The 26015-nt window shown below is 35.9% G+C and overlaps 1 protein-coding gene across 1 annotated transcript in view; it reads left to right on the top strand.

Moving 5' to 3' along the window:
• The window catches only part of LOC113091748 (CUB and sushi domain-containing protein 2-like), a 269603-nt gene that overhangs the window by 135868 nt on the left and 107720 nt on the right, over positions 1–26015 (top strand). Inside the window, exons 6-12 of the mRNA XM_026257372.1 lie at positions 941–1053; positions 3661–3738; positions 6348–6435; positions 8747–8871; positions 13659–13780; positions 19197–19300; positions 20025–20137. Of these exons, the coding sequence (XP_026113157.1) occupies positions 941–1053; positions 3661–3738; positions 6348–6435; positions 8747–8871; positions 13659–13780; positions 19197–19300; positions 20025–20137 (743 nt within the window). The remainder of the gene's footprint in view (positions 1–940; positions 1054–3660; positions 3739–6347; positions 6436–8746; positions 8872–13658; positions 13781–19196; positions 19301–20024; positions 20138–26015) is intronic.

The following is a 26015-nucleotide window of genomic DNA, read 5'->3' as shown; positions in this document are numbered from 1 at the left end:
AGATATGCTGGACTAAGCTCCAAAAAACTGTTCCTCCCAATACATGTTTCTTTGTCTCTCCCTGCCTCTTTAGGTCTGTCTTTCTTTCTGTTTGTAGAGCTTATTGAGCCAAATCTGACGTTTGGAAAATACGGGAAGAATAAGCTTATGTTTCTTAGGCAGACAACTTTGTTTTCTTCTCAGCTTATGTGATTAATGCTCTCTACAATAAAAAAGCTGTCCTACTGTGTCTGTCTTTTCTGAGTAATTAACACTAATTCTGACAATCCCAAGACCTGAGCATTGTTACATCTAAGCTTAGGGCTGGTGGGTTGTTATTGAGCAATACAAGGAGGGGGAATACAAATGCTAATTTGTTTGTATGGCTCTTTTTCACATGTGAACGATTGCATGCTAATTACTTTGAAACTAGGGTGTTTTATGTCTGTCTATGTTTGTTTTGTTGACGTGGTGTTGGTTTACTTGCACAGTTTTAAATTGTTAGACTCCATGTGGTTGTGAAATATGCTTGTACTTGAATTTTTATTTTCTTCTCTAGGTTAAAATAATAGTTTTCTCCAAAGTGGAGTTATATCATCATTTACTCACCCTCTTGTGGTTTTAAACCCTTATGACTGTGTTTCTTCTTCTAAAAACACAACATGAGAAGTTCTGAGGACTGATGGTTGCTAGGTGTAATTACAGTGAATGGGGCCTAAAGCTTTCGAGCTTTGAAAAATAACCTTCTGTCTGGTCCGTTCTGTCTACAATAAGTTATGGAATGGCTTCAGATTTCTTTGAATATAGCATATGAGTCACATGGACCACTTATATGTTGCTTTGTTGAAGCTTGAAAGCCTCGGTTCTTTGTAACTGCATGCTTTCTTTTAGTGTTCCACAGAGAAAGAGAGAAGAAAGTGAACTACACTTAATAAATCCTGTCTTCTCTTCAACATTACAGGTTTACTGGTCCACACCTGCCATCACCCATCATCAGCAGCAAGAACTGGCTGAGACTCCACTTCACATCCGATGGAAACCACAAACTGAAAGGCTTCAGTGCTCAGTATCAAGGTAAGAGATGGGCTGTCGTGGGACTGGTGCCTTTACTTGTGTCTATGTAACAAGACAGAAACAGCTCAGGGGTTCTGGCTGTCAGAAACATCTGGAAAAAGACTGAAGAGACTGAAAGGGGAGAGATAGAGAAAGGAAAATGAAAAGGAGAAAGCTAGATATGTGCCAGCCTTTATTTACAACACATACTACACCACAGAATATATACAGTACAGACCAAAAGTTTGGACATACCTTCTCATTCAAAGAGTTTTCTTTATTTTCACGACTATGAAAATTGTAGATTCACACTGAAGGCATCAAAGCTATGAATTAACACATGTGGAATTATATATGGAATTATATACATAACAAAAAAGTGTGAAACAACTGAAAATATGTCATATTCTAGGTTCTTCAAAGTAGCCACCTTTTGCTTTGATTACTGCTTTCCACACTCTTGGCATTCTCTTGATGAGCTTCAAGAGGTAGTCACCTGAAATGGACTTTTCAACAGTCTTGAAGGAGTTCCCGGAGAGATGCTTAGCACTTGTTGGCCCTTTTGCCTTCTGTCTGCGGTCCAGCTCACCCCTAAACCATCTCGATTGGGTTCAGGTCCGGTGACTGTGGAGGCCAGGTCATCTGGCGCAGAACTCCATCACTCTCCTTCTTGGTCAAATAGCCCTTGATGCCTTCAGTGTGACTCTACAATTTTCATAGTCATGAAAATAAAGAAAACTCTTTGAATGAGAAGGTGTGTCCAAACTTTTGGTCTGTACTGTACTGTCACACACACACACACACACACACACACACACACACACATATACACTCACCGGCCACTTTAGTAGGTACACCTGTTCAATTGCTTGGTAACACAAATTGCTAATCATCCAATCACATGGCAGCAACTCAGTGCATTTAGGCATCTAGATGTGGTGAAGATGACTTGCTGAAGTTCAAACGGAGCATCAAAATGACATCCGGTGACGAAAACCTGCAAAAAAAAGTGCAGAGATTGACTGTAGGTCTACTGCGATGGTTTGCTCTCTGTAGTTATCATGTGCTAGAGATGGGTGATATATCGCATGCGATTGTCATGCGCATTTCGTCAGTAAAGCCGGTTCCCTGATTAGCGGTAAATCAACTGCTTTCAAATGGAGCGGCATTTAATAGACAGAGCCGTAGGTCACTGGCAAGCTACGCAATATCACGTTCATTATCGCAGATGAATCGCCTTCGATAATGAACGTGATATTGTGTAGCTTGTCAGTGATCTACGGCTCGGTCTATTAAATGCAGCTCCATTTGAAAGCAGGTGATGGTGATTTACCGCTAATCAGGGAACCGGCTTTACTGAAGAAATGTGCTTGACAATTGCATGCAATATATCGCCCATCCCTATCATGCGCCCTGCAGAGTTTCCCCATCTGCTGCTAGAATTAAAATCATATTATTTGAATCATTTTGGTTAAGTGTTATTAAGTCAGATAAAGGTCATGAATACCCCCCTCTCCTGACACGTAGAGATACACACACACACACACTGACACACACCAGCTGTGCTACTAGCAGCACTCTCATCACACTCAAGTTCAAAGGTCAGCACTCAGAGGAGATGAGCAGAGGAGCGGAATAAGTCAGATCAGCTATAGGAATCTGCAGGAATTTCACCTCCTCCATAAGCAGATCAAAGCGATGGGATGGGATTACAGGGCTGGAGTTTGAAAAATAAATTCGATTTTAGCGATTTTTGAGAAAGACATATTTAAACAGTCTTACAGAGCCAATAATAGAAAAATGTTTGGATATCTTTAAGCAACATACTTTTTGTCTTTATATATAATCATCTGTATGTTCTGCAGATCTGGACACTGTGGCTGTCATAAATAAATGAAAATGAATAAATTTAAAAGAAAGTACATAAATATGTATTTGCATATTGTACACACACACACACACACAAAAAAAAAAAATATATATATATATATATATATATATATATATATATATATATATATATATATATATATATATATATATATATCAGCATGTTTTAAATAATTGATTTTGCCATTCAATAGAAGAAAAAAAAAATCTCTTCACCTTTAAAGTAGTTGCAAATATTATTTAATCAATATGTTTGATTTTAATTGATTTTTTACTATTTGGTTTTGCTGAAACAGGTGATTGTGATTGGTAAATATCTACAAATGCTTACCTAAATGCTGATTTTCTTTTGATAACATTTAAGTGCTGATGCTTTGAGACGGTGTAGCATAAAACAATGATGGTCTGTGTGTGTGTGTGTGTGTGTGTGTGTGTGGTTGTGTGGGTGTGTGTGTGTGTGTGTGTGTGTGTGTGTGTGTGTGTGTGTGTGCGCGCGCACTAGTGCATGCTGGCATTATTTTGTCACTTTTTCAACAAACATGCTGCGCTTTGTTCACACACAATAGGCTTTTTTTGCACAAGAGTGACTGCTTCTTTGAAAGACTGTAATTGTAATTACAATGCGGTTCATGATTTGTAATGCCCAGCAAGCATCTGGCCAATGATTATAGTTTTTTCAGGATTTTCCTAATCTTTCCTGCTTTCAAATAAACATGTTATAATTCTTTTGACTTCCAGTGAAGAAGATGACAGAACTGAAGTCCAGAGGGGTGAAGATGCTGCCAAGTAAAGACAACCACAGCAAGATATCAGTTTGTAAGTCAACCTTTCCATGTTCATGAAGGACATTTTCCTAAATCAACTTTACATTTACATTCATCCACTTGGCAGATGCTTTTATCCAAAGTGATTTACTGTACATTTGCCTACAAGGTATACTTGATCAGTTCATGCATCCTCTGGGAGTTGAGCCCATGACCTTGGCCTTGCTTGCATAATGATCTACTATTGAGCTACAGGAATGCAATATCTCAGTTTATGATTAATTTTATGTAATGTCAACAGTATGTACTGCATTCATTTAGCTGAAAATGAATAAAATAAATATTGGTTTCTAAATGAATAAATAAAAGCAGCACACATTGCCAAATCAGCATATTAGAATGATTTCTGAATTCAGAGTATTAGAATGTGTTTTTGTTAGTTTGCCTTGTTTTTTTTTGTTTTTTTTTTATCATGCAACACTGAAGACTGGAGAGATGATGCTGAAAATTCAGCTTTGCCATCACAGGAATGAATTGCATACAAAAAAAAATAATAAATAATATATATATATATATATATATATATATATATATATATATATATATATATATATATATATATATATATATATATATATAGTTTTTTTATTGAATTTATTTAAAGTTGTAATATTTCAGAAATTTACAGTTTTACTGTATTTTTATAAAAAAAATAATAATAAAAAAAAAAAAAAAATCTTTCTAACCCCAGACGTCTGAACAGTGTAGTATATTTATTGTTTTATATTTATAGTGTTTGGTTGATAGGAAGGTTGATTTAGGAATATGTCCATTTTGTGTTATTCATATCAAGTATGAGTGAACTGAAATGAAACATTCACGACTACTGAAATCTCAGTTGACCTTAAAATATATAACAATTTAAAGCCTAAACTCTCTTGCAATTTCCTGGTGAGTTTTCAGGGTTTTGTAAGCGTTCAGCATGTCAGTTCCATTGTCCGCGCATTGGTGAAAGCAATGGCACACTTGAAGCATGTTCTCACACTCGGCACAAGCACACAACCTTGAACATTAACATTATCTTTATTCTAAACTGTATCAACTGGAGACAAATGGAGCTATTTTTCTCCCTAAGGCCAAATGGGAGGGAACATAAGTTACCTTTTCCATTGTTGGCAAACAGAGAAAGAAAAAGCTTATCGAGGAGGGCTAATCACACTGTGTGCTGAGAGGCTTCTTCAGCCTGCTTTCTTCTGTTACGCCATCTTTATTTATATTTCTATTACCTCTGCATCACTGTGAGAAAATGTCAGCCTGCCCATGTGAGCTTGTGCCTGTTGATAGTGTCATCAAGGATCCCAGTACCATCACCGTGGCCGGCAGTGTCTCAACGGGAAGCGCTGACAAGTTTGGCCTTTTGTCCCACATCAATATGCATGAGAGCCAGCACCCAGGCGTGCCTCAGCCAATCAGCATGTGTCACTTCAGGTTCTCCCTCCACTATCCACCACCTATTGCAGAAAGTGAGGCTGTGGCTAACCTCCTTGACCCCGCATGTCACATCCACTTCCTGCGGGGCTGGATGAGCCTGTGTGTTTTGAGGCCATGGAAAATTTTGTGCTCACTTAATGATGTCTGAAACTACCTGGGCATTCTTGGCAGGACTGATTGGTTCTTTTGTTCATTCAGTAAACCTCCTGGGCAGGCTGTGTAGACATTCAAATACATTTACAGATAGCCTCGCTCTCTTCACAAGGTAAATCCATGCTGATGTTCAGACCAACTGCACAGTTGCAAGTGTGTTACTGCTTTTAAATGCAGTAGGTCAGGTTTTACATATTAGGCCAAATTTGCCTCTTTTTCCCCCAACAACAAAAATAGAAGAAGATTCTCTTTAAGAACAGTGTGCTTTAATATGTTTAGCAAGTACAAGATGATGATGCATCTTTTGGTTTATTATTAAGAGACATACATGGAAACATTTGATAAAATAGTTCACATAGCACAAAACTGAAAATTATGAAAAAAGGGTTGACACCCCCTACCTGGGTCAAGAAGCTCCTTGGAGTAAACGTATCCTCACTGTCATATTTTTATGTATTTATTTTAGTTATTTCTCCTGAATAGATAACATGTAATATTTATTTGTATTCCTTTATTTAAAAAAAAAGAACAGCATGATTGTAAAAATAAAATAATTATTCTGTTTACTAAATGAATATGCTCTGAAATATAAGAATTTTGAAAACTAAGCTAAATAATGATTATTCCGTTAACCCAATAAAATATGCACATCAGAAATTACACGATATAATTGCATGAATTATGTCTATGCCTATATTTTGAATTGAAGGGATGTCACAATTGCAATGAACTATGAATTCATATTGAATTGTTGCACTCAATTGGCCTCGATTAGGTTATGATGAATAATAAAAATGGTTACAATGTACATCTAAATCATATAATAAGTCCATGAATTATAATACAATTAAATGACAAGAATGCTCAGAGTGAAGACCAAATTGTAAAAGTAAATAATTAATTTAAATGTATATACATATTTTTACCTGCATGTTATTTTTCCATTAACCATCACCAGAAAACTATGAACATACAAATGTATCATTAGATTATTGAAGCATTAACTGTCTTTTGCAGTATCGCAGATGGGGGTGGCACAAGGACACAACATGTGTCCAGACCCAGGAATCCCAGAGAGGGGCAAAAGAAAAGGCTCTGATTTCAGGTGAGAAATGAGTTTATGGATTACTTAATCAAATAGTCCACTGAGGGGACACGGAGGAGAGAAGGAAGAGGAGTGCAGTTAATTTAGTGTTTGTAATGCCAGGATGATGAATAACAAGAGATGCAGGAGGTGGGCACCTGTTTAATTTCTCATTGGCCTTTTAAGGGCTCAGGGAGGATATTTGATCAGCATAAACATGGGCTGTGGGCTCCCAAAGGTCACAACAAGAGGGGAAGGAGAGAGAGAGAGAGAGAGAAGAGAAAGAGTGAGAAACAGATATGAAAAGTAAGAAAGGAAGGTTATTCAGTACCCCATGAATTAAAATGTTAATATGATTATGATGTGTTCATTCATCAGTGGGATTTATCTTTGGTTGAAAGGGTATTACCAAACAAACAAAAACATACATAAATAAATAAATAAATAAATAAATAAATAAATAAATAAATAATAATAATAATAATAATAATAATAATAATAATAATAATAATAATAATAATAATAATAATAATAATAATAATGTCACTACCTGCTGAAGCAAGGGAACTAGAAGATGTGGAGATTTCACAAAAATAGAGTCTTCAGTAATCCAACAGGGAGACACAGAGCACAAGGAAGATATTCAAGACCCGACAAGGAAACATGAGGCAGACTACATATTTAAACTAAACAGATATAACCTGCCAAAAATTAAAATTAGGTAATTTACTCACCCTCATGTGGTTCCAAATCTGTATGACAGTTTTGGTTCCCTTTGACTTTCTTTGTGTACAGAAATGTAATGAAAGTCAGTGGGAACCGTTGTGGCAACTTTATTCAAAATACCTTATTTTATGTCCCATATACGTCATGCAAACATGGAACAGCATGGTGAGTAAATAATGACAGAATTAACTTTTTTTTGTTTCTTTTTCTTTCAGAATAGAAAGATAGTGAGGTTAGAGGAAAGACCTTTAAATTGATTCAATTAAAACAATATTTCCAAGACACCATATTAAAGATAGTGGATAGATGGTGAAATGAAAAAACAAAAAAAAACAAAAAACAAAAAACACATGGATTATGCGAGTAGTTAAGAAATGAAAAAAAAATGGCAACATGATTTTAAACTAGTAGTATAATTATTTAAAAAATCAGCTTTATACACTTAATTGTGGTATTCTAATAACAAAAAAAAAAAAAAACTAATATGATTTTCATCAATAAACACTGAATTTATTGTTTCATTCAATATATTAAGACATAAATTGAAAGGGGCAGTAGGAATGACCCGGGCAAGTCAGCAAGTGAAATGTGAACCATCATTTATGATCGAAAAAGAGAACAGAGAGGGAAGCAGATTGAAAATGAGACAGAGGTCCGGACCTGTTTAATTGAGTGGGGACAGAGCAATAGTAGTGTCATTTACAAGCACATTGCTGCTGCAGAGGGGCCTGTGGTGCAAGTTAGGCTGTCAGTGTCCCCCCGCAGGGTAAATGGCAGCTCCCCAGAGGATTCTAACACAGACAAATGAGGACAATCCATTTTATACTCACTAGCACTCAGGGCAATCGTAGTGGGGAAGTGAAAGACAATCGAAACTTTTTCACTGGAATGTTCTTAGCTCCGGCTACCTGAGCACCCCTTCATCAGCAGCTAGGTAATGGAGGCGATGCATCTGGAATCGCACATCGCAGTTTCCCAAAGGCTGTCCATTACTAAGATCAGACAAGACCACTGCTGCCGGCTGGAGAGAGGTGGTGTTTATGCTGACATGCTATTTGATTTAGCCATGAACAGATACCAGCTCACATGTGAGAGGTTAGGAACTGCTGTAAAGGGATTGAGTCTTCTGACATCAGCATTTTGCACAGTTAAAAAATAATTCAGAGAAATGATAGATGATGATGATGAACATCATCCCTGGCTTTCTTTTCAATAGGAGATGAATATAATTATTTATATAATGGTATTAAATCTGATTCATCAGTCGCACCATCTGCAGTCAGATATCTGCATACAATGACGGATAAACTACATAATTGATCATTATCCCTGGCCACCAATCTTCTTTGCTAGTTTCATGTCTCTCATAACACGCTGTGGTTGCATTCTCTCTCAAAAAAAATGCAATCATTTAATTTATTTATTTATTTGCGAAGTAGCTGTGTAATAAGTAGGATTATGTGCAGCCGGCCAGTCATTATCGCAAAATAAACTTCCACATCAAGGGCCTGATTACTCTGTATGGATTTATTTTGCGATAATGACTCACTGACTTTATAGACTTTATGTACATAATGTAGAATTTATAAATGTTTTCTTCTTGCAGGCGGGGTGCTACTGTGCACTTTTCTTGTGATGAAGGATATCAGCTTCAGGGGTCTAAAAGCATCACCTGCCTACGAGTTACTGACAGTTATGTTGGCTGGAGTGATGACCGGCCTATCTGCAGAGGTATGTCCCCCAAATATATATATATATATATATATATATATATATATATATATATATATATACACAGATGTACTCATAAGTTTACTTACCCCTTTGAAGAATATGCTAAATAAGAGGTATCATGACAATTGCATGTCATTTTTTATTTAGTAGAGTCTTGAATAAGCCGTTTCATATAACAGATGTTTATATGTATTCCACAAGACAAAATAAAGACTGAATTTATAAAAATAACCCTGTTCAGTGATAGTTGTTCATGAGTCCCTTGTTGGTTCTGGACAGTTCAACTGCCTGTTGTTCTGCAGAAAAATCCTCCAGCTCCTGCACATTCTTTGGTTTTTCAGCATCTTCTGCATATTTGACTGCTTTCCAGCAGTGACTGTATGAATTTGAGATCCATCTTTTCACACTGAGGACAGTTGAGGGACTCAGCTTACAAAACGATTACAAAATGTCAAAACATTTACTTTTTCTGGAACGGCCACCGCTGAAGCGCCATCTCGCCAACACACGCAGCTTCCGAAAGAAACATTTGAACAAACTGGAACCTCTTAACTAAATGAACTAATGTAAATTAACCCCATTGGTGTGCCCTAATAAATTCTTAAAAGTCTTATTTGCAACAATCAAATTGATCACAGTAGATTTAAGCCCTTTTGTTTAACAAATGGTTGAATTATTTGAAATCTCAGTGTATCTCTGCAGAGTTAAAGGGCTTTGATTAATGACCTGACCATAAAAGAGAACAATGAGGGGAAAAAAGCAAGAGATGAGAGAGAGGAAATGGAGAGGATGACAACAGATCTCTAAAGCAGATTTCCTAAGGAGGAAGAGATGGTATCGCTCAGCAAGTAATCAGCTTATTTAGCCTCACCAGGCACAGATTAATTACTTTATTGAGCCTTGCTTAATTTCTGACTTTGATTGGCTAGGATAGCCCCCAGGACTTTATTCCTGTAGCAACTGTCACATCCCCAGAGAGATGTTGTCCACCATACCGCCACCTTTGCCTTGCACCGTAAATGAAGTGTGAGTCTGGCGTTTAGTTGTGGTACCAACACCAAGTATCTTAACTACATGCAGCAAAGCTTGTCAGTGGTATGCTACCGGAAGAGAATATACAAATACGATTTTTTGTTGGTTTGGTTTGGGAAGAAAAAAGTGCTTTTAATTTATCAAATTGCAAAATGCTGTTCTTTTGAACTTTCTATTCATCAAAAAATCCTGTTCATCAAAAAATCCTTTTCATCAGTAACAATAGGAAATATTCCTTAAGAAGAAAAGACGAATATTAGAATTATTTCTGAAGGATAATGTGGCACTGAAGACTGGAGTAATGATGCTGAAAATTCAGCTTTACCATCACAGGAATGCATTACATATTAAATTGTATTACAATAGAAAATACTTAATCTGAATGTTAATAATAGTGCACAACTATTTTTTTTTTACTCTATTTTTGATTAAATAAATGCAGAACTGGAGAGCATAAGAGACTTCTTAGAAAACAAATACATGCATATATGTGTGTGTGTGTGTGTGTGTGTGTGTGTGTGTGTGTGTGTGTGTGTGTGTGTGTGTGTGTGTGTGTGTGTGTGTTACTGTAGCATCTACACTAACATGCTCACAAGTGTAAAGTGTTGGGTTTACCTGCTCCCTTCTCCTTCATATCGATATTTCTCCTGAACTGCTCGTCCAGCTGTGGACTATTAGTCTTTCATTAGATTTACATATCCCCTCTCCTACACCACCAATGGCCTTTGCCACCGTGGACAACTCAGGCTTGAACATTTCCGTGAGAAAGTTAGTTAGACAGCTCTGTGATAGATTGCACCAGTTGCCTTTGTTTTTGATTATTTAACGATCAGTTTTTGGCACATCACTGTGGGGTTGTGGAAAGACGGGAAATGGAACTGGAATTGGGAAACTGTCTGAATCACGAGATAGACCAAGTCCTCTTATCTGCCCCATTACTCATGTGTAAAGGGTTGATATTTAGCTATTGCTCCCCAGAACCCGTTTCTTCATCACTTGCTCCTTTTTACCACTAATGTGGAGAATGATTATTTGTCTTGTTTCATTGATTTAACACTGTGAATGCCAGGCCATTATTCAAAACCGGTCCATTTTAATTGCATGCTCCAGGAAAATCTGAATCATAAGAATAATTAGTAATGGCGCTCATAAATCATTGTCGCTAAATACATAATTACAAGTATTAAAAGTCCAATAATAATAGTGTGCCCTTAAGGTTTTCTTGCTCTCTATGTGTTGAAATGTTTCCATGATTTGCAGGATTTTAAAGGATCAAGGACTTGCACAGGAAATCTATAAAATACATTTGTGTCTTTTTTTATTGGCTATTTAGAAATCAAATCAAGCTTCAAACCTTAATAGAATCTGAAATACACAATATATCATGAGCAGTGAGTTTTGTTTGTAGAAAACAATCATTAAACGACCATTTAATGCTGATTGTTGGTCCAGTGGCTTAAAGTAACTATTTGGAATGATTCCCTGTAAACTTAAAACAAACTTCCCAGTATTTCATTGACTCTACCATAGGTTTTGCATCTGAAACCTGAAATGTGCATTGAGAAATCCAGAGTCTTGGAACTGTTAACCTGAACCTAATCAAATTCAGCCTGAATATGGTGACCTTTAAATGATTATCTTGTTGCAGCTCTGCCCTTACAACTTAAATCAACTTGGACTGTTTCACAGCTGAGCCCCTGCTAATAGATAGTAACTTGGTTCATTTTAGAGTTTGACCTTCAGTCCCTGAGTGCCTTCAAAATTCTCCAAACATTCTTGAGACCACATTCCTTGAGACCAAGTCTCAGAATATTCATTGGAGGTTTTATTTTCATAACCTTCAACTAACATTTCTAGAACTTTGCAGGAACGTTATTTTGCATGACCGCCTAATGCGAACTTAACTAAATCAGGAGCTTTGACAGTTTATTTTATTTATGTATTTATTTGTTTATTTTATGACAATCTAATAACAGCTTAGAATTTAACCAAATGATATCGAAAGTGGGATTGAAATTCAGATTTCCAGAATGTTGCAGTAAAGCATGTGTCACAAACAACTTAGAACTTCTACACAATGTTATCTAATGAATTTTATTTATTTATTTATTTTGACCACACTTTATTTTTAGGTCCTATTCTCACTATTAACTAACTATTAACTACAAGTTACTCAGTTGGCTCCTAATTACTACTTATTAATAGTTAGTAAGGTAGTTGGTAAGTTTAGGTATTGGGAGGCATTAGGGATGTACAGTATGGTCATGCAAAATATGTGTTTTATACAGTAAGTACTAATATACAGCCAAAATGCTAGTAATATGCATGCTAGTAAGCAATTAGTTTATTGTGAAAACTTTCTTTCTTTCTTTCTTTCTTTCTTTCTTTCTTTCTTTCTTTCTTTCTTTCTTTCTTTCTTTCTTTCTTCTCAAAGAATTTATTATACCACAATGACTATTATGATTGACAAAAAAAATGCTAAAGTCTCAATGAATGTGTAGCAAACCCCAAACTTTTAAAGCAGAAAGCTGCAGACAACACACATTATTTTGTGAAGGTGAAAATTGGGGTCAGCTGGCACTGATGTTAATTAACTTTCCAAAGACTTGTTCTTTAATGTCAACCCACCTTAAAGTGTTTGAGGAAACTTTGCAAGTGTTTGTGTGTGTGTGTGTGTGTGTGTGTGTGGCAGGGGAGGCCATGAGGAGCTCACCTCAGACATAGCTCATTAAAAGCTCCAGCTGGTCCCAGACCTGCAGAAACATTCATTTTGTGCGAACACACTGGCTGTGCCCTCCCTTCTCATTAGACATCCAGTGCTTTCATTCAAGGAAGTATTTAAAGTTTTCCAGGAGGTCGCGAGAGTGTCGCTTTAAAAAGTCATAGAAAAGTCAAGCACACAACAAGTTATTGGTGAGGTCATTGAACATTCGGGTCACACAGCAGTCCAATCAAACAAACAAACAACCTGTGATAGTTAACAATATTTGTCTGCAGACCCACAAGCCAATATCAACCTTGGAAAGTGGTATGGATAGGGTATTAATATGAGTGGTATCTAGAAAAAAAATTCTTGTGAGTCTGTCTCTTGAATTTAAGTGTTTGCAGTCATCTTGCTTTTCTTTTTAGGTTTACTCTTCAGACTGATTTTGTCGTATTGAAATGCACTGCACTGTATTTAAAATATTTAAAATATTTTATTAAATAAATAATTAAATAATTAATTTATTTATTCTTTGATATCAGTTAGAGGTATTATTTACACAAAAACCTACAAAGCCATTGTCTTCAGAAATGTATGAATAAACAACGATGTGTCGGATTTGTCACAGAAAATATTAAACAAATGGTTTGTGATTTATATATAGTTTCCCGTGTTTTAAGTTTGTTCTTTTCTGCTACTGCAGACAGTGGATCTGTGTCTAAATAGAAAATAATTATTTAATATTTTGTCAAAATGTTCTATCTGACAAAAAAAGACATTTAAATAGATGGATCTGAAAATCAGTTTGAAAGCCTTGTAGACTTGTTGTTGATTATTAATTCATTCAACTGAATTATAGATTTGCAGTTATTATAAGTATTTGAAATCTTACATATTTTTGTGTATAGCTACCCACTACCCCCTCCAACCCTCTGCAGATAAACTATTTATATGCAATAACATTTCTATTTTATTGTTCAGAGAACTGTTACTGTGAACTGTCAAACTGCATGATTCGCTCTTTAACGTACTCTCTCTCTTCTTTCAGCTCCTATGTGTGGTGGTCAGCTCCGTGGCCCTAATGGTATCATTACCTCCCCAAACTTTCCAGTCCAATATGACAACAACGCTAACTGCACCTGGATCATCACAGCTTCGGACCCTTCCAAGGTAAATGCTTCCAAAAAACACCAAGTGTATTCATATGAGCTCTGCACGCTGCTGAGCTTCCCACTTGAGTATCAGAAAATGTCATTTGAACTGAACTAATAATTAGGCAGAGGAAAAAAATATAGACCACTTTTGCCTTTTCTGTTCTGATTTCATGGGAAATAATATACATTTAAATTTAAATATTTCAAAATTTAAATATAATCAAATGCACATTACCATTCAAGAAATTTGGCAATTAAGCTTCCTACGACTGCATTTATTTGATCAAGTAATTCAGTAAAAACAGTGATATTGTAAAATATTATTATAAATTTAATTCCGTTCTATTTTAATATTTTTAAAATGTAATTTACTTCTGTGATGACAAAAGGTGAATTTCAGCATATATATTTGTATATATATATTTGTGTGCAAATCCTGATGCATGTTTTTCAGGATTCTTTGTTGAATTTATTTACAACAGGGCTCTATGCTTACTTTTTTTTTTAACTAACTTAATAAAAAAAAAAAAAAATGTAGGAGCACAGTAAAAAATTTAGGAGCATCTTCTTATTAATAATCCAAAATTTGATAGAAAAAAGTAGCCTTCACATTATGAGGTGAAATTTGACTCCTTAAATTGATTTACAGAGGAATTTCTATATTTTTTTTTTCTTTTTCTTTTTTTTTGTAATGACTTTTTTTCTAACTTAATTAAAAGTATGTAATCTTTTGTCAATTAGTTTTTTTTTTTTTTTTATAAAAAATGTATAATTAAAACCACAAAATATGAACAAGTACAACAAGAATAATGTTACTATTCAAGTGAAATCTGTATTAAAAAGAATTAGCACAGAATAACACAAAAGTGGCTTGTAGGTGTACTTTCAGATATTTAATGAGGCTGTGACTTTTTCAAACTGTTTTCCATGATAAAATCAGACAATGGTATTATAGTCAGATAATGTTAGTCACTTAATATTAACTTCCTGTTTATTGAACTTTTGTAATAAATCAGTATCACATTTACAAAGTCCCTTAAAAACATTAAAAGCTGTCACTCATCTTAGTTTATTGTGGTCTCAAATTTATAAACAACAAAGCTCTCTACACTGCACAATGATTCTCTTATTTACACCATCTACACTTTGCTCAGGAAAGGATTTGTGAGATATGTCTGTGATAAATTACTCAACGCTGCAAAAACATGTAGAAACCTTTGAAGCTCCCCTCATTGCAATCACATATATGATGATGATGATGATGATGATGATGATGATGATGATGATGATGATGATGACAGTGTTGGGTAAGTTACTGTCAAAAAGTAATTAATTACTATTAATTATTACATAATCAATATTCTATTTAAATTACTTCACTAATTACGCTGTCTGAAAAGTAACTTAGTTACTCAATAAGTAACTTAATTATTCAAATCGCTAATTATCTTAAAATCCCTGTAAACCTTATAAAATAAACTCTATTATTTAAATTTGAGTCAAACATAGAATAGTTTAGCCTTTTAGATTTAAATCAACTGCAATACTTCAACATTGATATATGTATATAAATTAATCACCTTTTATTAACAAATAGAAATACTCTGAATAACAACATTTCTGAATAACAAAAAAGCTTAAGAAAAGTTAAACAATGCTTTTCAGTTTGGCAAAATGTTCAGGAAAAGGCCGTCAAATCCGTTCAGGTTTATGCAATAATAACAAGTTAACTAATGCAGGTAAGAATAAATAGCATAAATGATCTTTTCTGCTGAATAAAGCTGTGTCTGATGGCGCTGTTCTTCTGAATTAAATTTCTCATAGCAGGACTTCATTCAAAAGCAATGAAAATTAGACAAATCTTGATCAATCAAATTTTTGTAAACTCTCTTTTTTCTGAGTCTTCTGTGGGCACAGTTTCCATGTGGGCCTGCTAATAAAGGCAGGTTGCAGGGGAAAGGATACACAGATATCGAGAAATGATGTGCAGTATCCAGATATCTACACACTCATTGAGGGTTGTATTAAAGAAGAATGAAAGATAAAGAAAACTACACTTGAGCAGCCACCACGGTAGAGACAAAAACTGTGGCGCTCTGTGTCATGACTTTGGCGTCGAGTTCAAGGCCATTTTCTTACTCGCTTGCCAGATATTCTTTATCTAGGTTCAAATAAATGGCTTTACAGATCTCTCCCCTCATCACTATGACTCAGTTGGGAGAGAAGAGGAACGAGAGATGGAGGGCAAATGGAACAGGGTGAAGCGGCTCTATCAGTGCCCCCTGCTTTTTTTCCTGCCACCCATTGCTGTATGTCATCCTGTGTGTAAAGGACAGTTCTGCTTCACACAGTTGGAGAACGGGGCACAGATGAAGATTGTGTGTGAACATTGCTGTTTTTGCTCTTTACAACCGTAATGAGATTCTATTTTTGGTCTGACACAATAGTACCGGGAAGAGACGTGAGGTTAGCTGTGAGACTGAGCCAGATCTGCGGCCGTATGAAATGTACCTGACAATGAGCTTTTGATTTCGCCGCAGCTGGTTTGCTGTCTGAGCCAAAGACTCTCCCAGTGTGGAGAGACCCCAGCAGCTGTTAAAGCCTTTAGCATCACAGTAAGCTAGAAATTGACATCATTTAGTATTTATTGATGCATAATGAATATTCAAAGGTGACGTATTTGTATACTGTTTTGCTATAAATACAGTGACTTCAGGTAAAATGTTGGGATTCTTTACAGATACCAAATCTTCTTGCCTTTTTTTTTTTATCTGAATACAATGACCAAGGGGAAGTAGGAATGGTTTTACTTGTTGCTGAAATTATGTAATTATGTCTGGTAAGATTTTGATTTTGAAAGAAGTGTCTTATGTGCAACAAAACAGCATTTATTTGATCAAAAATAGTTAAAAAAAGTAATACAGTGAAATATTATTACAATACAAAATAACTGTTTTCAGTTTCAATATATTACAAAAATTCAGATCTGCACTTGTGATGGCAAATACAGTGATGTCATTACGGTCTTCTGTGTCACATGATCCTTGACAAATCGTTCTAATATACCGATTTGCTGCTCAAGAAACATTTCTTATTATTACCAATGCTAAAAAGTTGTGCTGCTTGCATTTTTGTGAAAACTGTGATGCATTTCTTTTAGGATTCATTTATTTAAAACCATTTATTTTAACATTATAAATGTCATTATTGTCACTTAATCATGTTTAATGCATCCTTGCTAAATGAAGTATTAATATTTATAAAACAATTAATAAAAAAAAAATCATATTGCTCACACCAGACTTTTAATAGTAGTGACTGAGATATTACATTATAGATTTAAGTATGTACAATTATGCACATACTGTAGCATCTTTTAGATGTGCTTGTACATGTGGTTTAAACCGTAGGCCCTGTTATTTTATTCCAAACATTTAAAAAATCTTATTTTAGTCGAAAATGTTCTTAAACACAGTAAATAAGTAGACATTTGGTGGACAGATGAAGTGCTTATATGAAGTGCAAGGGAAATGTAATGGCATTTGGTAAACAGTGTGATCTGTTTAATCAACTAAAACAAGTAACATACTGAAGTTGAGACGGAGCAGAGTCTGTAATGCCTCAGTACCAGATTCCCCGGAGCTACAGTTAAAGATGCACTTGCTACTCAGATGTCCATTCTATTTACGTCAACAGTGGTGCCTAATGACGGGTGCTGGAAAATGGCTGAAATTGGAGCTTATAAATGAGAGAAAGAGATAGAACTCTGCAGGGAAGGCAGCATGTGGAACTGCACCGGGCTGAATGCCCTGCTCACAGACAAACATTAGCTCAGAGTCTAGACACTGCGTTTCTGCATTCGATGGAGCATCCGCAAAAGGCATAATACTAGAGAATGAGTTGTGCATGAGAAGACATGGCTGATTGCGTTTGTTGTCCTCTTCTATTTTAATAATCAGTCCTTCTTTTGTTCTGGGCACTATCGTCTTACAGCGGACTGGTGTTATCTTCAACTTCACTTCTGCAGGGACTTTCATTTTGACAAAAAGCCTCGCTCCTCTAACAAATACTGCTCCCTGCTATGTAGTCTTTGAGCATTATCGCTCTCAGCTGCGAAACCGCATTCACAATGGCTTTTGTCTGAGAGCATTGGGAATGATTTATTCCTATTTATTATTTAATTAATTTATATATTCTGTCCTGTTATTTGGTTTGTCAGTGTTCATTTCATTAACAAAAACTATGGCAAAAAAATGTTTGTTGATGAGTTTTTTCCCCTTGCCTGAAACGACAAAATGCCTGACTAAATTAACACTTCTGTCAATACTTCCCTCCTTCTAACATTCATAGTGGTTATTTTAATCAATTTAATTATTTTATTTTCAATTTTATTGTGTGTGCTGTGAATGAATTTCCAGTCACCGATATATATTAAAACTGTTAAAATATGCTCAAGCAAAACGTTCACTCTTTTTACTTAGCTATAGGAGAGAGTGGGGCAAGTTGTGCCATGAAAGAGAAATAGTTAAGCTAATATCTAATTATATTGCAGAATATATGATTTCAACTGTGATGGTCATGTTTCATGCTCAGGGATCAGCTTTTGCATCATCATCACTCAGTGAGCCAACTGAGGATCAACCCGCCCACACTTCTGTCACTCATCGTCATACACAGCGCACAGAACACAGTGGGATTCACTCGAGGTGGTCAGCATGCCCTCCGCTGAGCGGGTGGATTTAGAAAAGAAAGGTTCAGAGGAAGTGAATGAGGATGAAATCTTGTTCACTGCCAGTGTGACCTAGAATGTGGCCAGTCCACCCCTGACACTCTTTGTTGTGGAGTGTGTTTATCAAAGGACAGAATGCAATTTGCATTTATATAAGCTTTTTCACTAGGAGTTGGTCTCTGAGCACCCCAAAAACATTAAGAATTTGGTGGAAATGTGGCAGCCAATGGAGAATAGAGAGCACTTCTTTTTTTCACAGTATTTATTTTTTTTTGTGTTTATCAGCAGTAAACCTTTTTATTTAATTTGTTAATCTTCCCATAGCTCTTACTTTTCTCCTTTTGTATAAACAATTCTGCAGACTTGTTTTCATTTTGGATAAGAATGCACCTTCATCTCTTCATTTTCCTAAATCAAATGCATAAATTATTTCTTTGTTTTTTTCCACAATTCATTTTTTTTTTCATCTTAGCTAGTATGTGCAATCTGAAAATCACTGATTAAAAAAAATATTATGAAATGTCTGGTGTTATAATTAGAAATGTATGTAAACGAAAATGTATTAGTTGTTTTTTTTTTTTTTTTTTTTAAATGAACGGGGAATATGATGAACCAATTGATATAAAAAATAATAAAAAAAGGTTTCTTCTCTGTTTTGCTAACCAAGTTTAGAAAGCCGTCTCTCTTTCTTCTCTGTGTGTAGGTGATCAAGCTGAATTTTGAGGAGTTTGACTTGGAGCGGGGCTATGATACTCTAACCGTGGGAGACGGAGCTGTAATTGGCGATCAGCGGACAGTCTTTCATGTGTGAGTACTTTTGTTCCTCTTGTGCTTTCTTCTCGGTCCTCTCTCAAACTCCTCCCGGGCTGTGTCTCCCACTCTTAAACTCTCCTCTCTGTGTGCATAAACCTCCTCCCCATCTTCTTTCATCTCTCAGCGTCCTCTCTTTCTTCAGCCTCTACGTTCTCTCCTCCTCTGCCATTTCTTCCTTTTGCCCCCCTCTATTTCATCTCATTTCATCAGCCCTCTGAGCAGAAGTGTACAGCAGAAATACCCCAAGCTTTAGTGTCAATCACTTTGAGTCTCAATATTAGAACAAGATCACTCCTGCTCCAAAAACAGATCACACGCTGATGCTCCAAAATGCAGATTTGTGCACCAGATGCTCCGGAAACGTTGCTGAGTGTGTTGTTATTAATTATGCTGAAATTTATTGTCTTCATAAAGTTTTATCGATGCCGTTTTATGTGCGCGCTCTGGCAGAGGTGTACGAGTGCTTGTGTTCCTTTTGAATGGCCGGTGTCCCTGGGCACTTTCTCTCTGGTTACTCAGAGTCCCCTGATGGTCTAATCTGCTTAATTAGCAAGTCTCATAAGCCCTTATGGACCAATACCACAGGTCCCTGAAGGCTAGTGCCGGGGGAATGAAGGAACTCACTATGTTCCCTGAGAGGTGATCGTGTGCATATAGAAAATCAAGAATCACTGTTTCATTATTATGTTTTATAATGTTTGTCTTATTTTGATTTAAGGTTGTCTGGGACTACAACTCCAGATCTGGTGGTCAGTACAAGCCATCAGATGTGGCTCAATTTTAAAACGGATGACACGAGTGGCTCTCTGGGCTTTAAGGTTTCTTACGAAGGTAAGTTAAGGAAATTCTTTGCATTTGTGTTCAGGGCGATCTTAAAGGATAGTTCACCCAAACATGAAAATTGTCATCATACCCTCAAGTTGTTCCAAACCTAGTACCGTATGTTTGGAACAACTATGAACCGAGAGAAATGAACCAAGAGAAATGAACTAACAGAAAACATTATCGTCTCCAGCCGCGAGACCGCGCTCTATGCTGATCAGTGCTCCTGTAATTTACACTGTAGACATAGAGCGCCCTCTAGTGGTTGGAGACGGTAATGTGTTCTCCTGGTTCTTGGTTCTAAAAAGATGCGACCTATAGTCCAGTGTGACTTATATATGTTTTTTTCCTCATCATGACGTATTTTTGGACTGATGCGACTTATACTCAGATGTGACTTATAGTCCGAAAAATACGGTATATGAGTTTCTTTCTTCTGTTGAACACAGAAGATGATAATTTGACATTTAGTATGGAGAGAAAATATATTATAATAAAATAATAAAAACACTAATAGTTTGATGATTATACATAGGAATGATTGTTAATACTGATATTTGTTTATATTTAACAACAACAAAACCACCACGACTACTAATAATAATAACACATTTTTTTTTTTTTTTTTTATGTTTTTAAATGTATTTGTGTCATGCTACATTTCCTTTGTAAAAATGTATTACAAAATGTGATAAAGTATTATTTAATGTGATATAGTATATCACATTCACATATCACATTTAATATAATAATAATACAAAAATTGAAACATCTATAGAACGCCTCTGTAAAAAAAATAAAAAAAAGTCATATAGCTTTGGAGGATCATGATCATTGTACATTTGGTAATTATCATATCAGAGTATTCTCAGCTGAGGAATCTTACTGTAGTTGTCATTGCAGTGATGATCTATCTCTGAAATCAGCAAATGCATATTGTTCTTTTATCCTCCTCTATTTCTGTAACCATAACCACTTATGTCTCAGATTAAACAGATGGCTGGCCAGAAAAAAGCCTTCAAATGCTAATTTATTCTTTGTTTAAATTATTCTTGATTGCATGCCGTTTTTAGAGTGAAGCAGACATTTTTTTTATGAGGTCATTGGCAGACATTATGTTACACAAATGTGACACCTTATGATTTCCTTTGAGCAAATTTCTACATTTTCTTGTAGCTTCCTGCTATTTGCTGCACTCTTGGGGTATCTTCTGAGAGTACGGGAACAGCCTGTTCTTTTTTATTTCATTTTCTATTTCTCGCTTAACCATTATAAGTTTTGCACATGTGGTGAGGGTCATCAAAGCAGCCTGAGATCGTTTAACCTTGCTGGAATGAGGGCCATAGAACGGGGGGGATATCATGCAAGAGCGGCTACTAATTTTCCGTTTTCAGAGTCTACGTCTGATTGGAAACGAGAAAACCAGAGCTTCCATCCTGACCTTCTTTCAGAATTGCACTGCACATGGGGGACTTTTCATAACATTTCATACATTACAAACCAATATTTTCTCTCAGATCCACATAAGCCACTAGGAGTTTTTATGCATTTTATCCACTGCAAAAACAGAAGAAGAAAGTGGAGCAGTGTTCATACCCCCCAACAGAATTAAAACAATGAAAGACACTTAATTAAGTTGAAGAATCGCTTTGAACTTCTGCCTCCCTGTCTGCGGGACATGATGTACCGCTAAATTATTGCATCTAAAAATATTTCAGATTTTCAAGCATTATTGCTCAGAGAGTCAATGCAGACAATGTTAGTTTTAAACAAGATCCATACATAAACGCATGATATAGTGATAAATTAATATGATTAATCAACACTTATCACTTATATCAATATCTGCTGAGAAAATTCACCAAATAGAAAAGACCACTGTTGTATGTCCATTGTCTGTATGAAGCCAATATGTACATTTTTCCAATCCAAAATCGCTTACAATAGCAGGGAGCTTTAGAGCCCTGCATTTCAGCTGGAGGCTGACGGGGTCTGACTTATTTACACCCCTAAGTGTGGGCTTCGGGGCAATTTTCATGTCAAAGCTCATCCGCATGCTAACTAAATTAAAGAAATATAATCACTTTGAAATAAAAAATAATACTAAACTATTTTAATGGCTGCAACAGTATGCTGTGTAATAGAGAGGAGAAAAAATAAATAAAAATAAAACAATAACAGTCACAGGCTCCAGTCAGACTCTGGCAGAGAATTTTGATAAGTTGTCGGACAAGGGCCGGACCTGGGCTAAGGCATCTCGGACGAGGGCCAGGCTAGAGCCTAGATTTGAGGCCCGTACGGGGTTTAGGAAGTTTACCTCATCTTCAAGGCAACAGTCTGCAAAGAAGTTAGATGATGTCAAGGTTTTCTGGTCAATCATACCACATGTCAGCATGTTATATTGCTCTGAGGCTAATGGACATCCGAGCATCTTTGACGCTCCATTAAAAACAGGGCATCATAACTGATGACAGACTCTCCTTTATTATGAATTTTTTATTTATGATCTGATCTCTGCCATTAAAAAGAAGAAGAAAAAAATGAATCACAGGAAGCAGGCTTGCCAGGGGCATATGTCCTTCTACTCTACACTAAAGGATTCACATTTAAAATATAACTTTAAGATTATTATTTTCTCACTCATTTGTGTTTTCCTACATATCTTCTGCATTTATATAATTCATGACTGGAGCTCCAAAGTGAAGTTGAATGGTAGTGTGCTGTGGGAACTGTACAGGTCAATGTTTTCATATTTGACTTTGTCTTCCTGAAATCAGTTAACCTTCTTTAATAATGTGCCTAATCTACAGTAAAAACAGCAATGTTGTTAAATAGATTTTACAATTTGTAAGAACTGTTTTCTATTTAAATGTGTTTGAAAACTGTCCTTTATTCCTGTGACGGCAAACCAAATTTTCGGCAGCCATTACTTCAGTCACAAGTGTCACATGATTCTTCAGAAATCATTCTAATATGCTGATTTGGTGTGCAAGAAACATTGTAGAGTGTATGTTGTGGATTTCAATTGTTATACACACTGAGATAGGGCTGAATACAGAAGGAGCATAGCCTATTGCCAAACCCCAGGTGCATGTTGGGGGTAAAAAAAAAAAAAAAAAAAAGGATTTCTTAACTCGTATGATGGGTAAAGGTGAATGGATTTATTTGCACTTGTGCCTTGCTATGTTATCAGTAATCCTTCATTAGGATGTCAATGACTTCCATCTGTGTCCTTAGAGTTTAAAAAAGTGACATTAATAAATACTACCAAAATTGAAATGTGGTAAATAACAAATGCTGTACCTTATGAAAGTGCACGTCGGCTCTTGTCAGCAAGCCGAATACAGCTGTAACAAAGTGTTAGCTGGGGCACTTAAGGAATCACGCATACAAGCAGTCCCATAGGGATGACTTGCTGCATAATATTTGTCAGCTCAGGAGACATTTTCTCTCACAATCTTCTTGTCTTAACTGATTGATTTGGTCAGAAGCAAACTCAAGATGTAAATCCCAAGATAAAGGATAGAGTTTCAGTCCAGGTAGAAGGAAAATGTTGCCTTCTGTGGCAGTATGTGGAGGTTGGCATCTAAATGTTTATTCATCACCTGCTGTGTTAAAGTGACCTAGGCAGAGAAACACCTTTTTAAATCAAGTGTTTGTGTCTACACTATAGATTTTTATTCATGTTAGAGCATTATAACTAATCCAAACTCTATCAAAAGGTCAGTAGGATTACTGAGATGTTTTCCTTGTTTTGGCTAGCAAATTAAATAAATAAATAAATGATGCCATAGAAGAATATATGTATGTATGAATGTATGTATGTTTGTAGGTTCCACAAATAGCAAAGATTCTTCATAGAACCATAGATGCTAGTAAAGAAGCATTCTTTTTAATAGTGTACCAATAAAAGTGCTGTTAGTTATCCCAATTTAACTTATTGTACAATGTACAAAGAATTCCATAGTTCTGTCATGACAACTCTCAGAGAGTTTAGCATGGTAATATAAATGGCAATATTAATGTGTTTTAAAGTATTAAAGTAGAGACTTGCTACTGCCAATACATCCACAGAAATGCTGCTGAGAGCATTTAAGAAATACTGCTGCTGCACATATAATATGTACGATAACCACGCATATGAAATTATGCAATACCAGATCTATACAGGTGGAGCTGGGGAAGGTGAAGGGTTTCTGAAGCACGCTGCTACTGCTACAGCAAGCACTAGCCAAATATTTGAATATTAAGCAGCAGGTTCATTGGCTGCTGATGCAGCTAGAACCACTCGCCATGTGAATGACGATGTGATTATATCAGATTGAGTTAGAACCTATTCATCTACACAATCTAGAGTTTCATGACAAAGCTTTGTATATAATCAGAACAGAAAATGTGAAAAATTGTCTGTTTAGGTATCTCACTTTCTTATTCCCTGTAGTGTGCTCCCTCTTATGATAATACATAGGTTACATACATAAAATGATTGTATTTGACATTTCTGTCACTTCTGAAATAATGGCTGGTGTGACAAAATGTCAAAATTAAAGCTCTTTTTTAAACATTGGCTTACATACATTTTTACGTATGCCATGTCATGCCGTAGCATCGTTAAACTATCATCTAATGATAGACAAAAGGTTTTAAATATATATTTCTTATAGGCTGGCTAAGTATCTAAAGTATGAGGCATTTAAATGATCCCGTGAATGAACTTAAAGAGTGCAGAATCAAATCATCATAATTGAATCTAATTGTGAATCGAAACTAATTTAATCATTCTAAATTTGCAAAAAATGTTCTTGAATTATGTGTTATATTATCTAAACAAAATGGTGGTTTACTTTGCATTGGAGCATTAAAAGTGGATGCCTATTTTAGGGAGCTAGGCTACATGGAGAATGGAGAAGAAAGGGGATTTAAGTGACTTTAAATGTGGAAAGGTTGTTGGTGCCAGATGGGCTGGTCTGAGTATTTAAAAAAACTGCTGATCTACTAGAATTTTCACACACAACCATCTGTATGGTTTACAGAGAATGGTCCAAAATAGAGCAAATATCCAGTCAGCAGCATGTGGACGAAAATGCCTTGTTGATGTCAGAGGTCAGAGGAGAATGGGCAGAGTGGTTAGAGATGATAGAAAGGCAACTGTAACTCAAATAACCACTCGTTACAACCAAGGTATTCAGAATACCATCTCTAAGCACATAACACGTCAATCACGATCAGCCGATCGTTAATGAGCATCTCGTCAGTAAAGCCGTTCTCTAATCAGTGGTAAATTCCCTCAGGTGCGTGATTTCACATAGAGCAGCTGTTACTACACAAGCCGTTGTTAACTGAGAAGATGCGCAAATAAACGCTGAAAATGTCCGATCGTGATCGGAGCAGCCCTATATAATGGTGTGGTGGACGTTTTCTTGGCATACTTTGAGTCCCTTAGTACCAATTTAGCATCGTTCAAACCCCACAGCCTACCTGAGTATTATTTCTGACCATGTTCATCCTTTTATGATGGCATAAAGGGATGAACCCATCTTCTCATGGCTACTTCCAGCAGGATAATGCACCATGTCACAAAGCTCAGATCATCTCAGACTGGTGTCTTTAACATGGCATTGAGTTCACTTCACTCGAATGTCCTCTACAGTCACCAGATCTCAATCCAATAGAGCAGCTTTGGGATGTGATGGAATGGGAGATTTGAATCATGGATGTTTTTAAAATTGATAAGAAATGTTTCTTGATCAGCAAATCAGCATGTTTTAATAATTTCTAAGGATGTTACACTGATGACTTGAGTAATGGCTACTGAAAATTCAGCTTTGCCATCCAATGAATGAATTATTTTAAAATATATTAAATAGAAAAAAAAATATATTTTAAT

Source organism: Carassius auratus, unplaced genomic scaffold, assembly GCF_003368295.1.
Source record: "Carassius auratus strain Wakin unplaced genomic scaffold, ASM336829v1 scaf_tig00214282, whole genome shotgun sequence".
NCBI lineage: Eukaryota > Metazoa > Chordata > Actinopteri > Cypriniformes > Cyprinidae > Carassius > Carassius auratus.
This window is presented reverse-complemented; position numbering and strand designations above follow the sequence as displayed.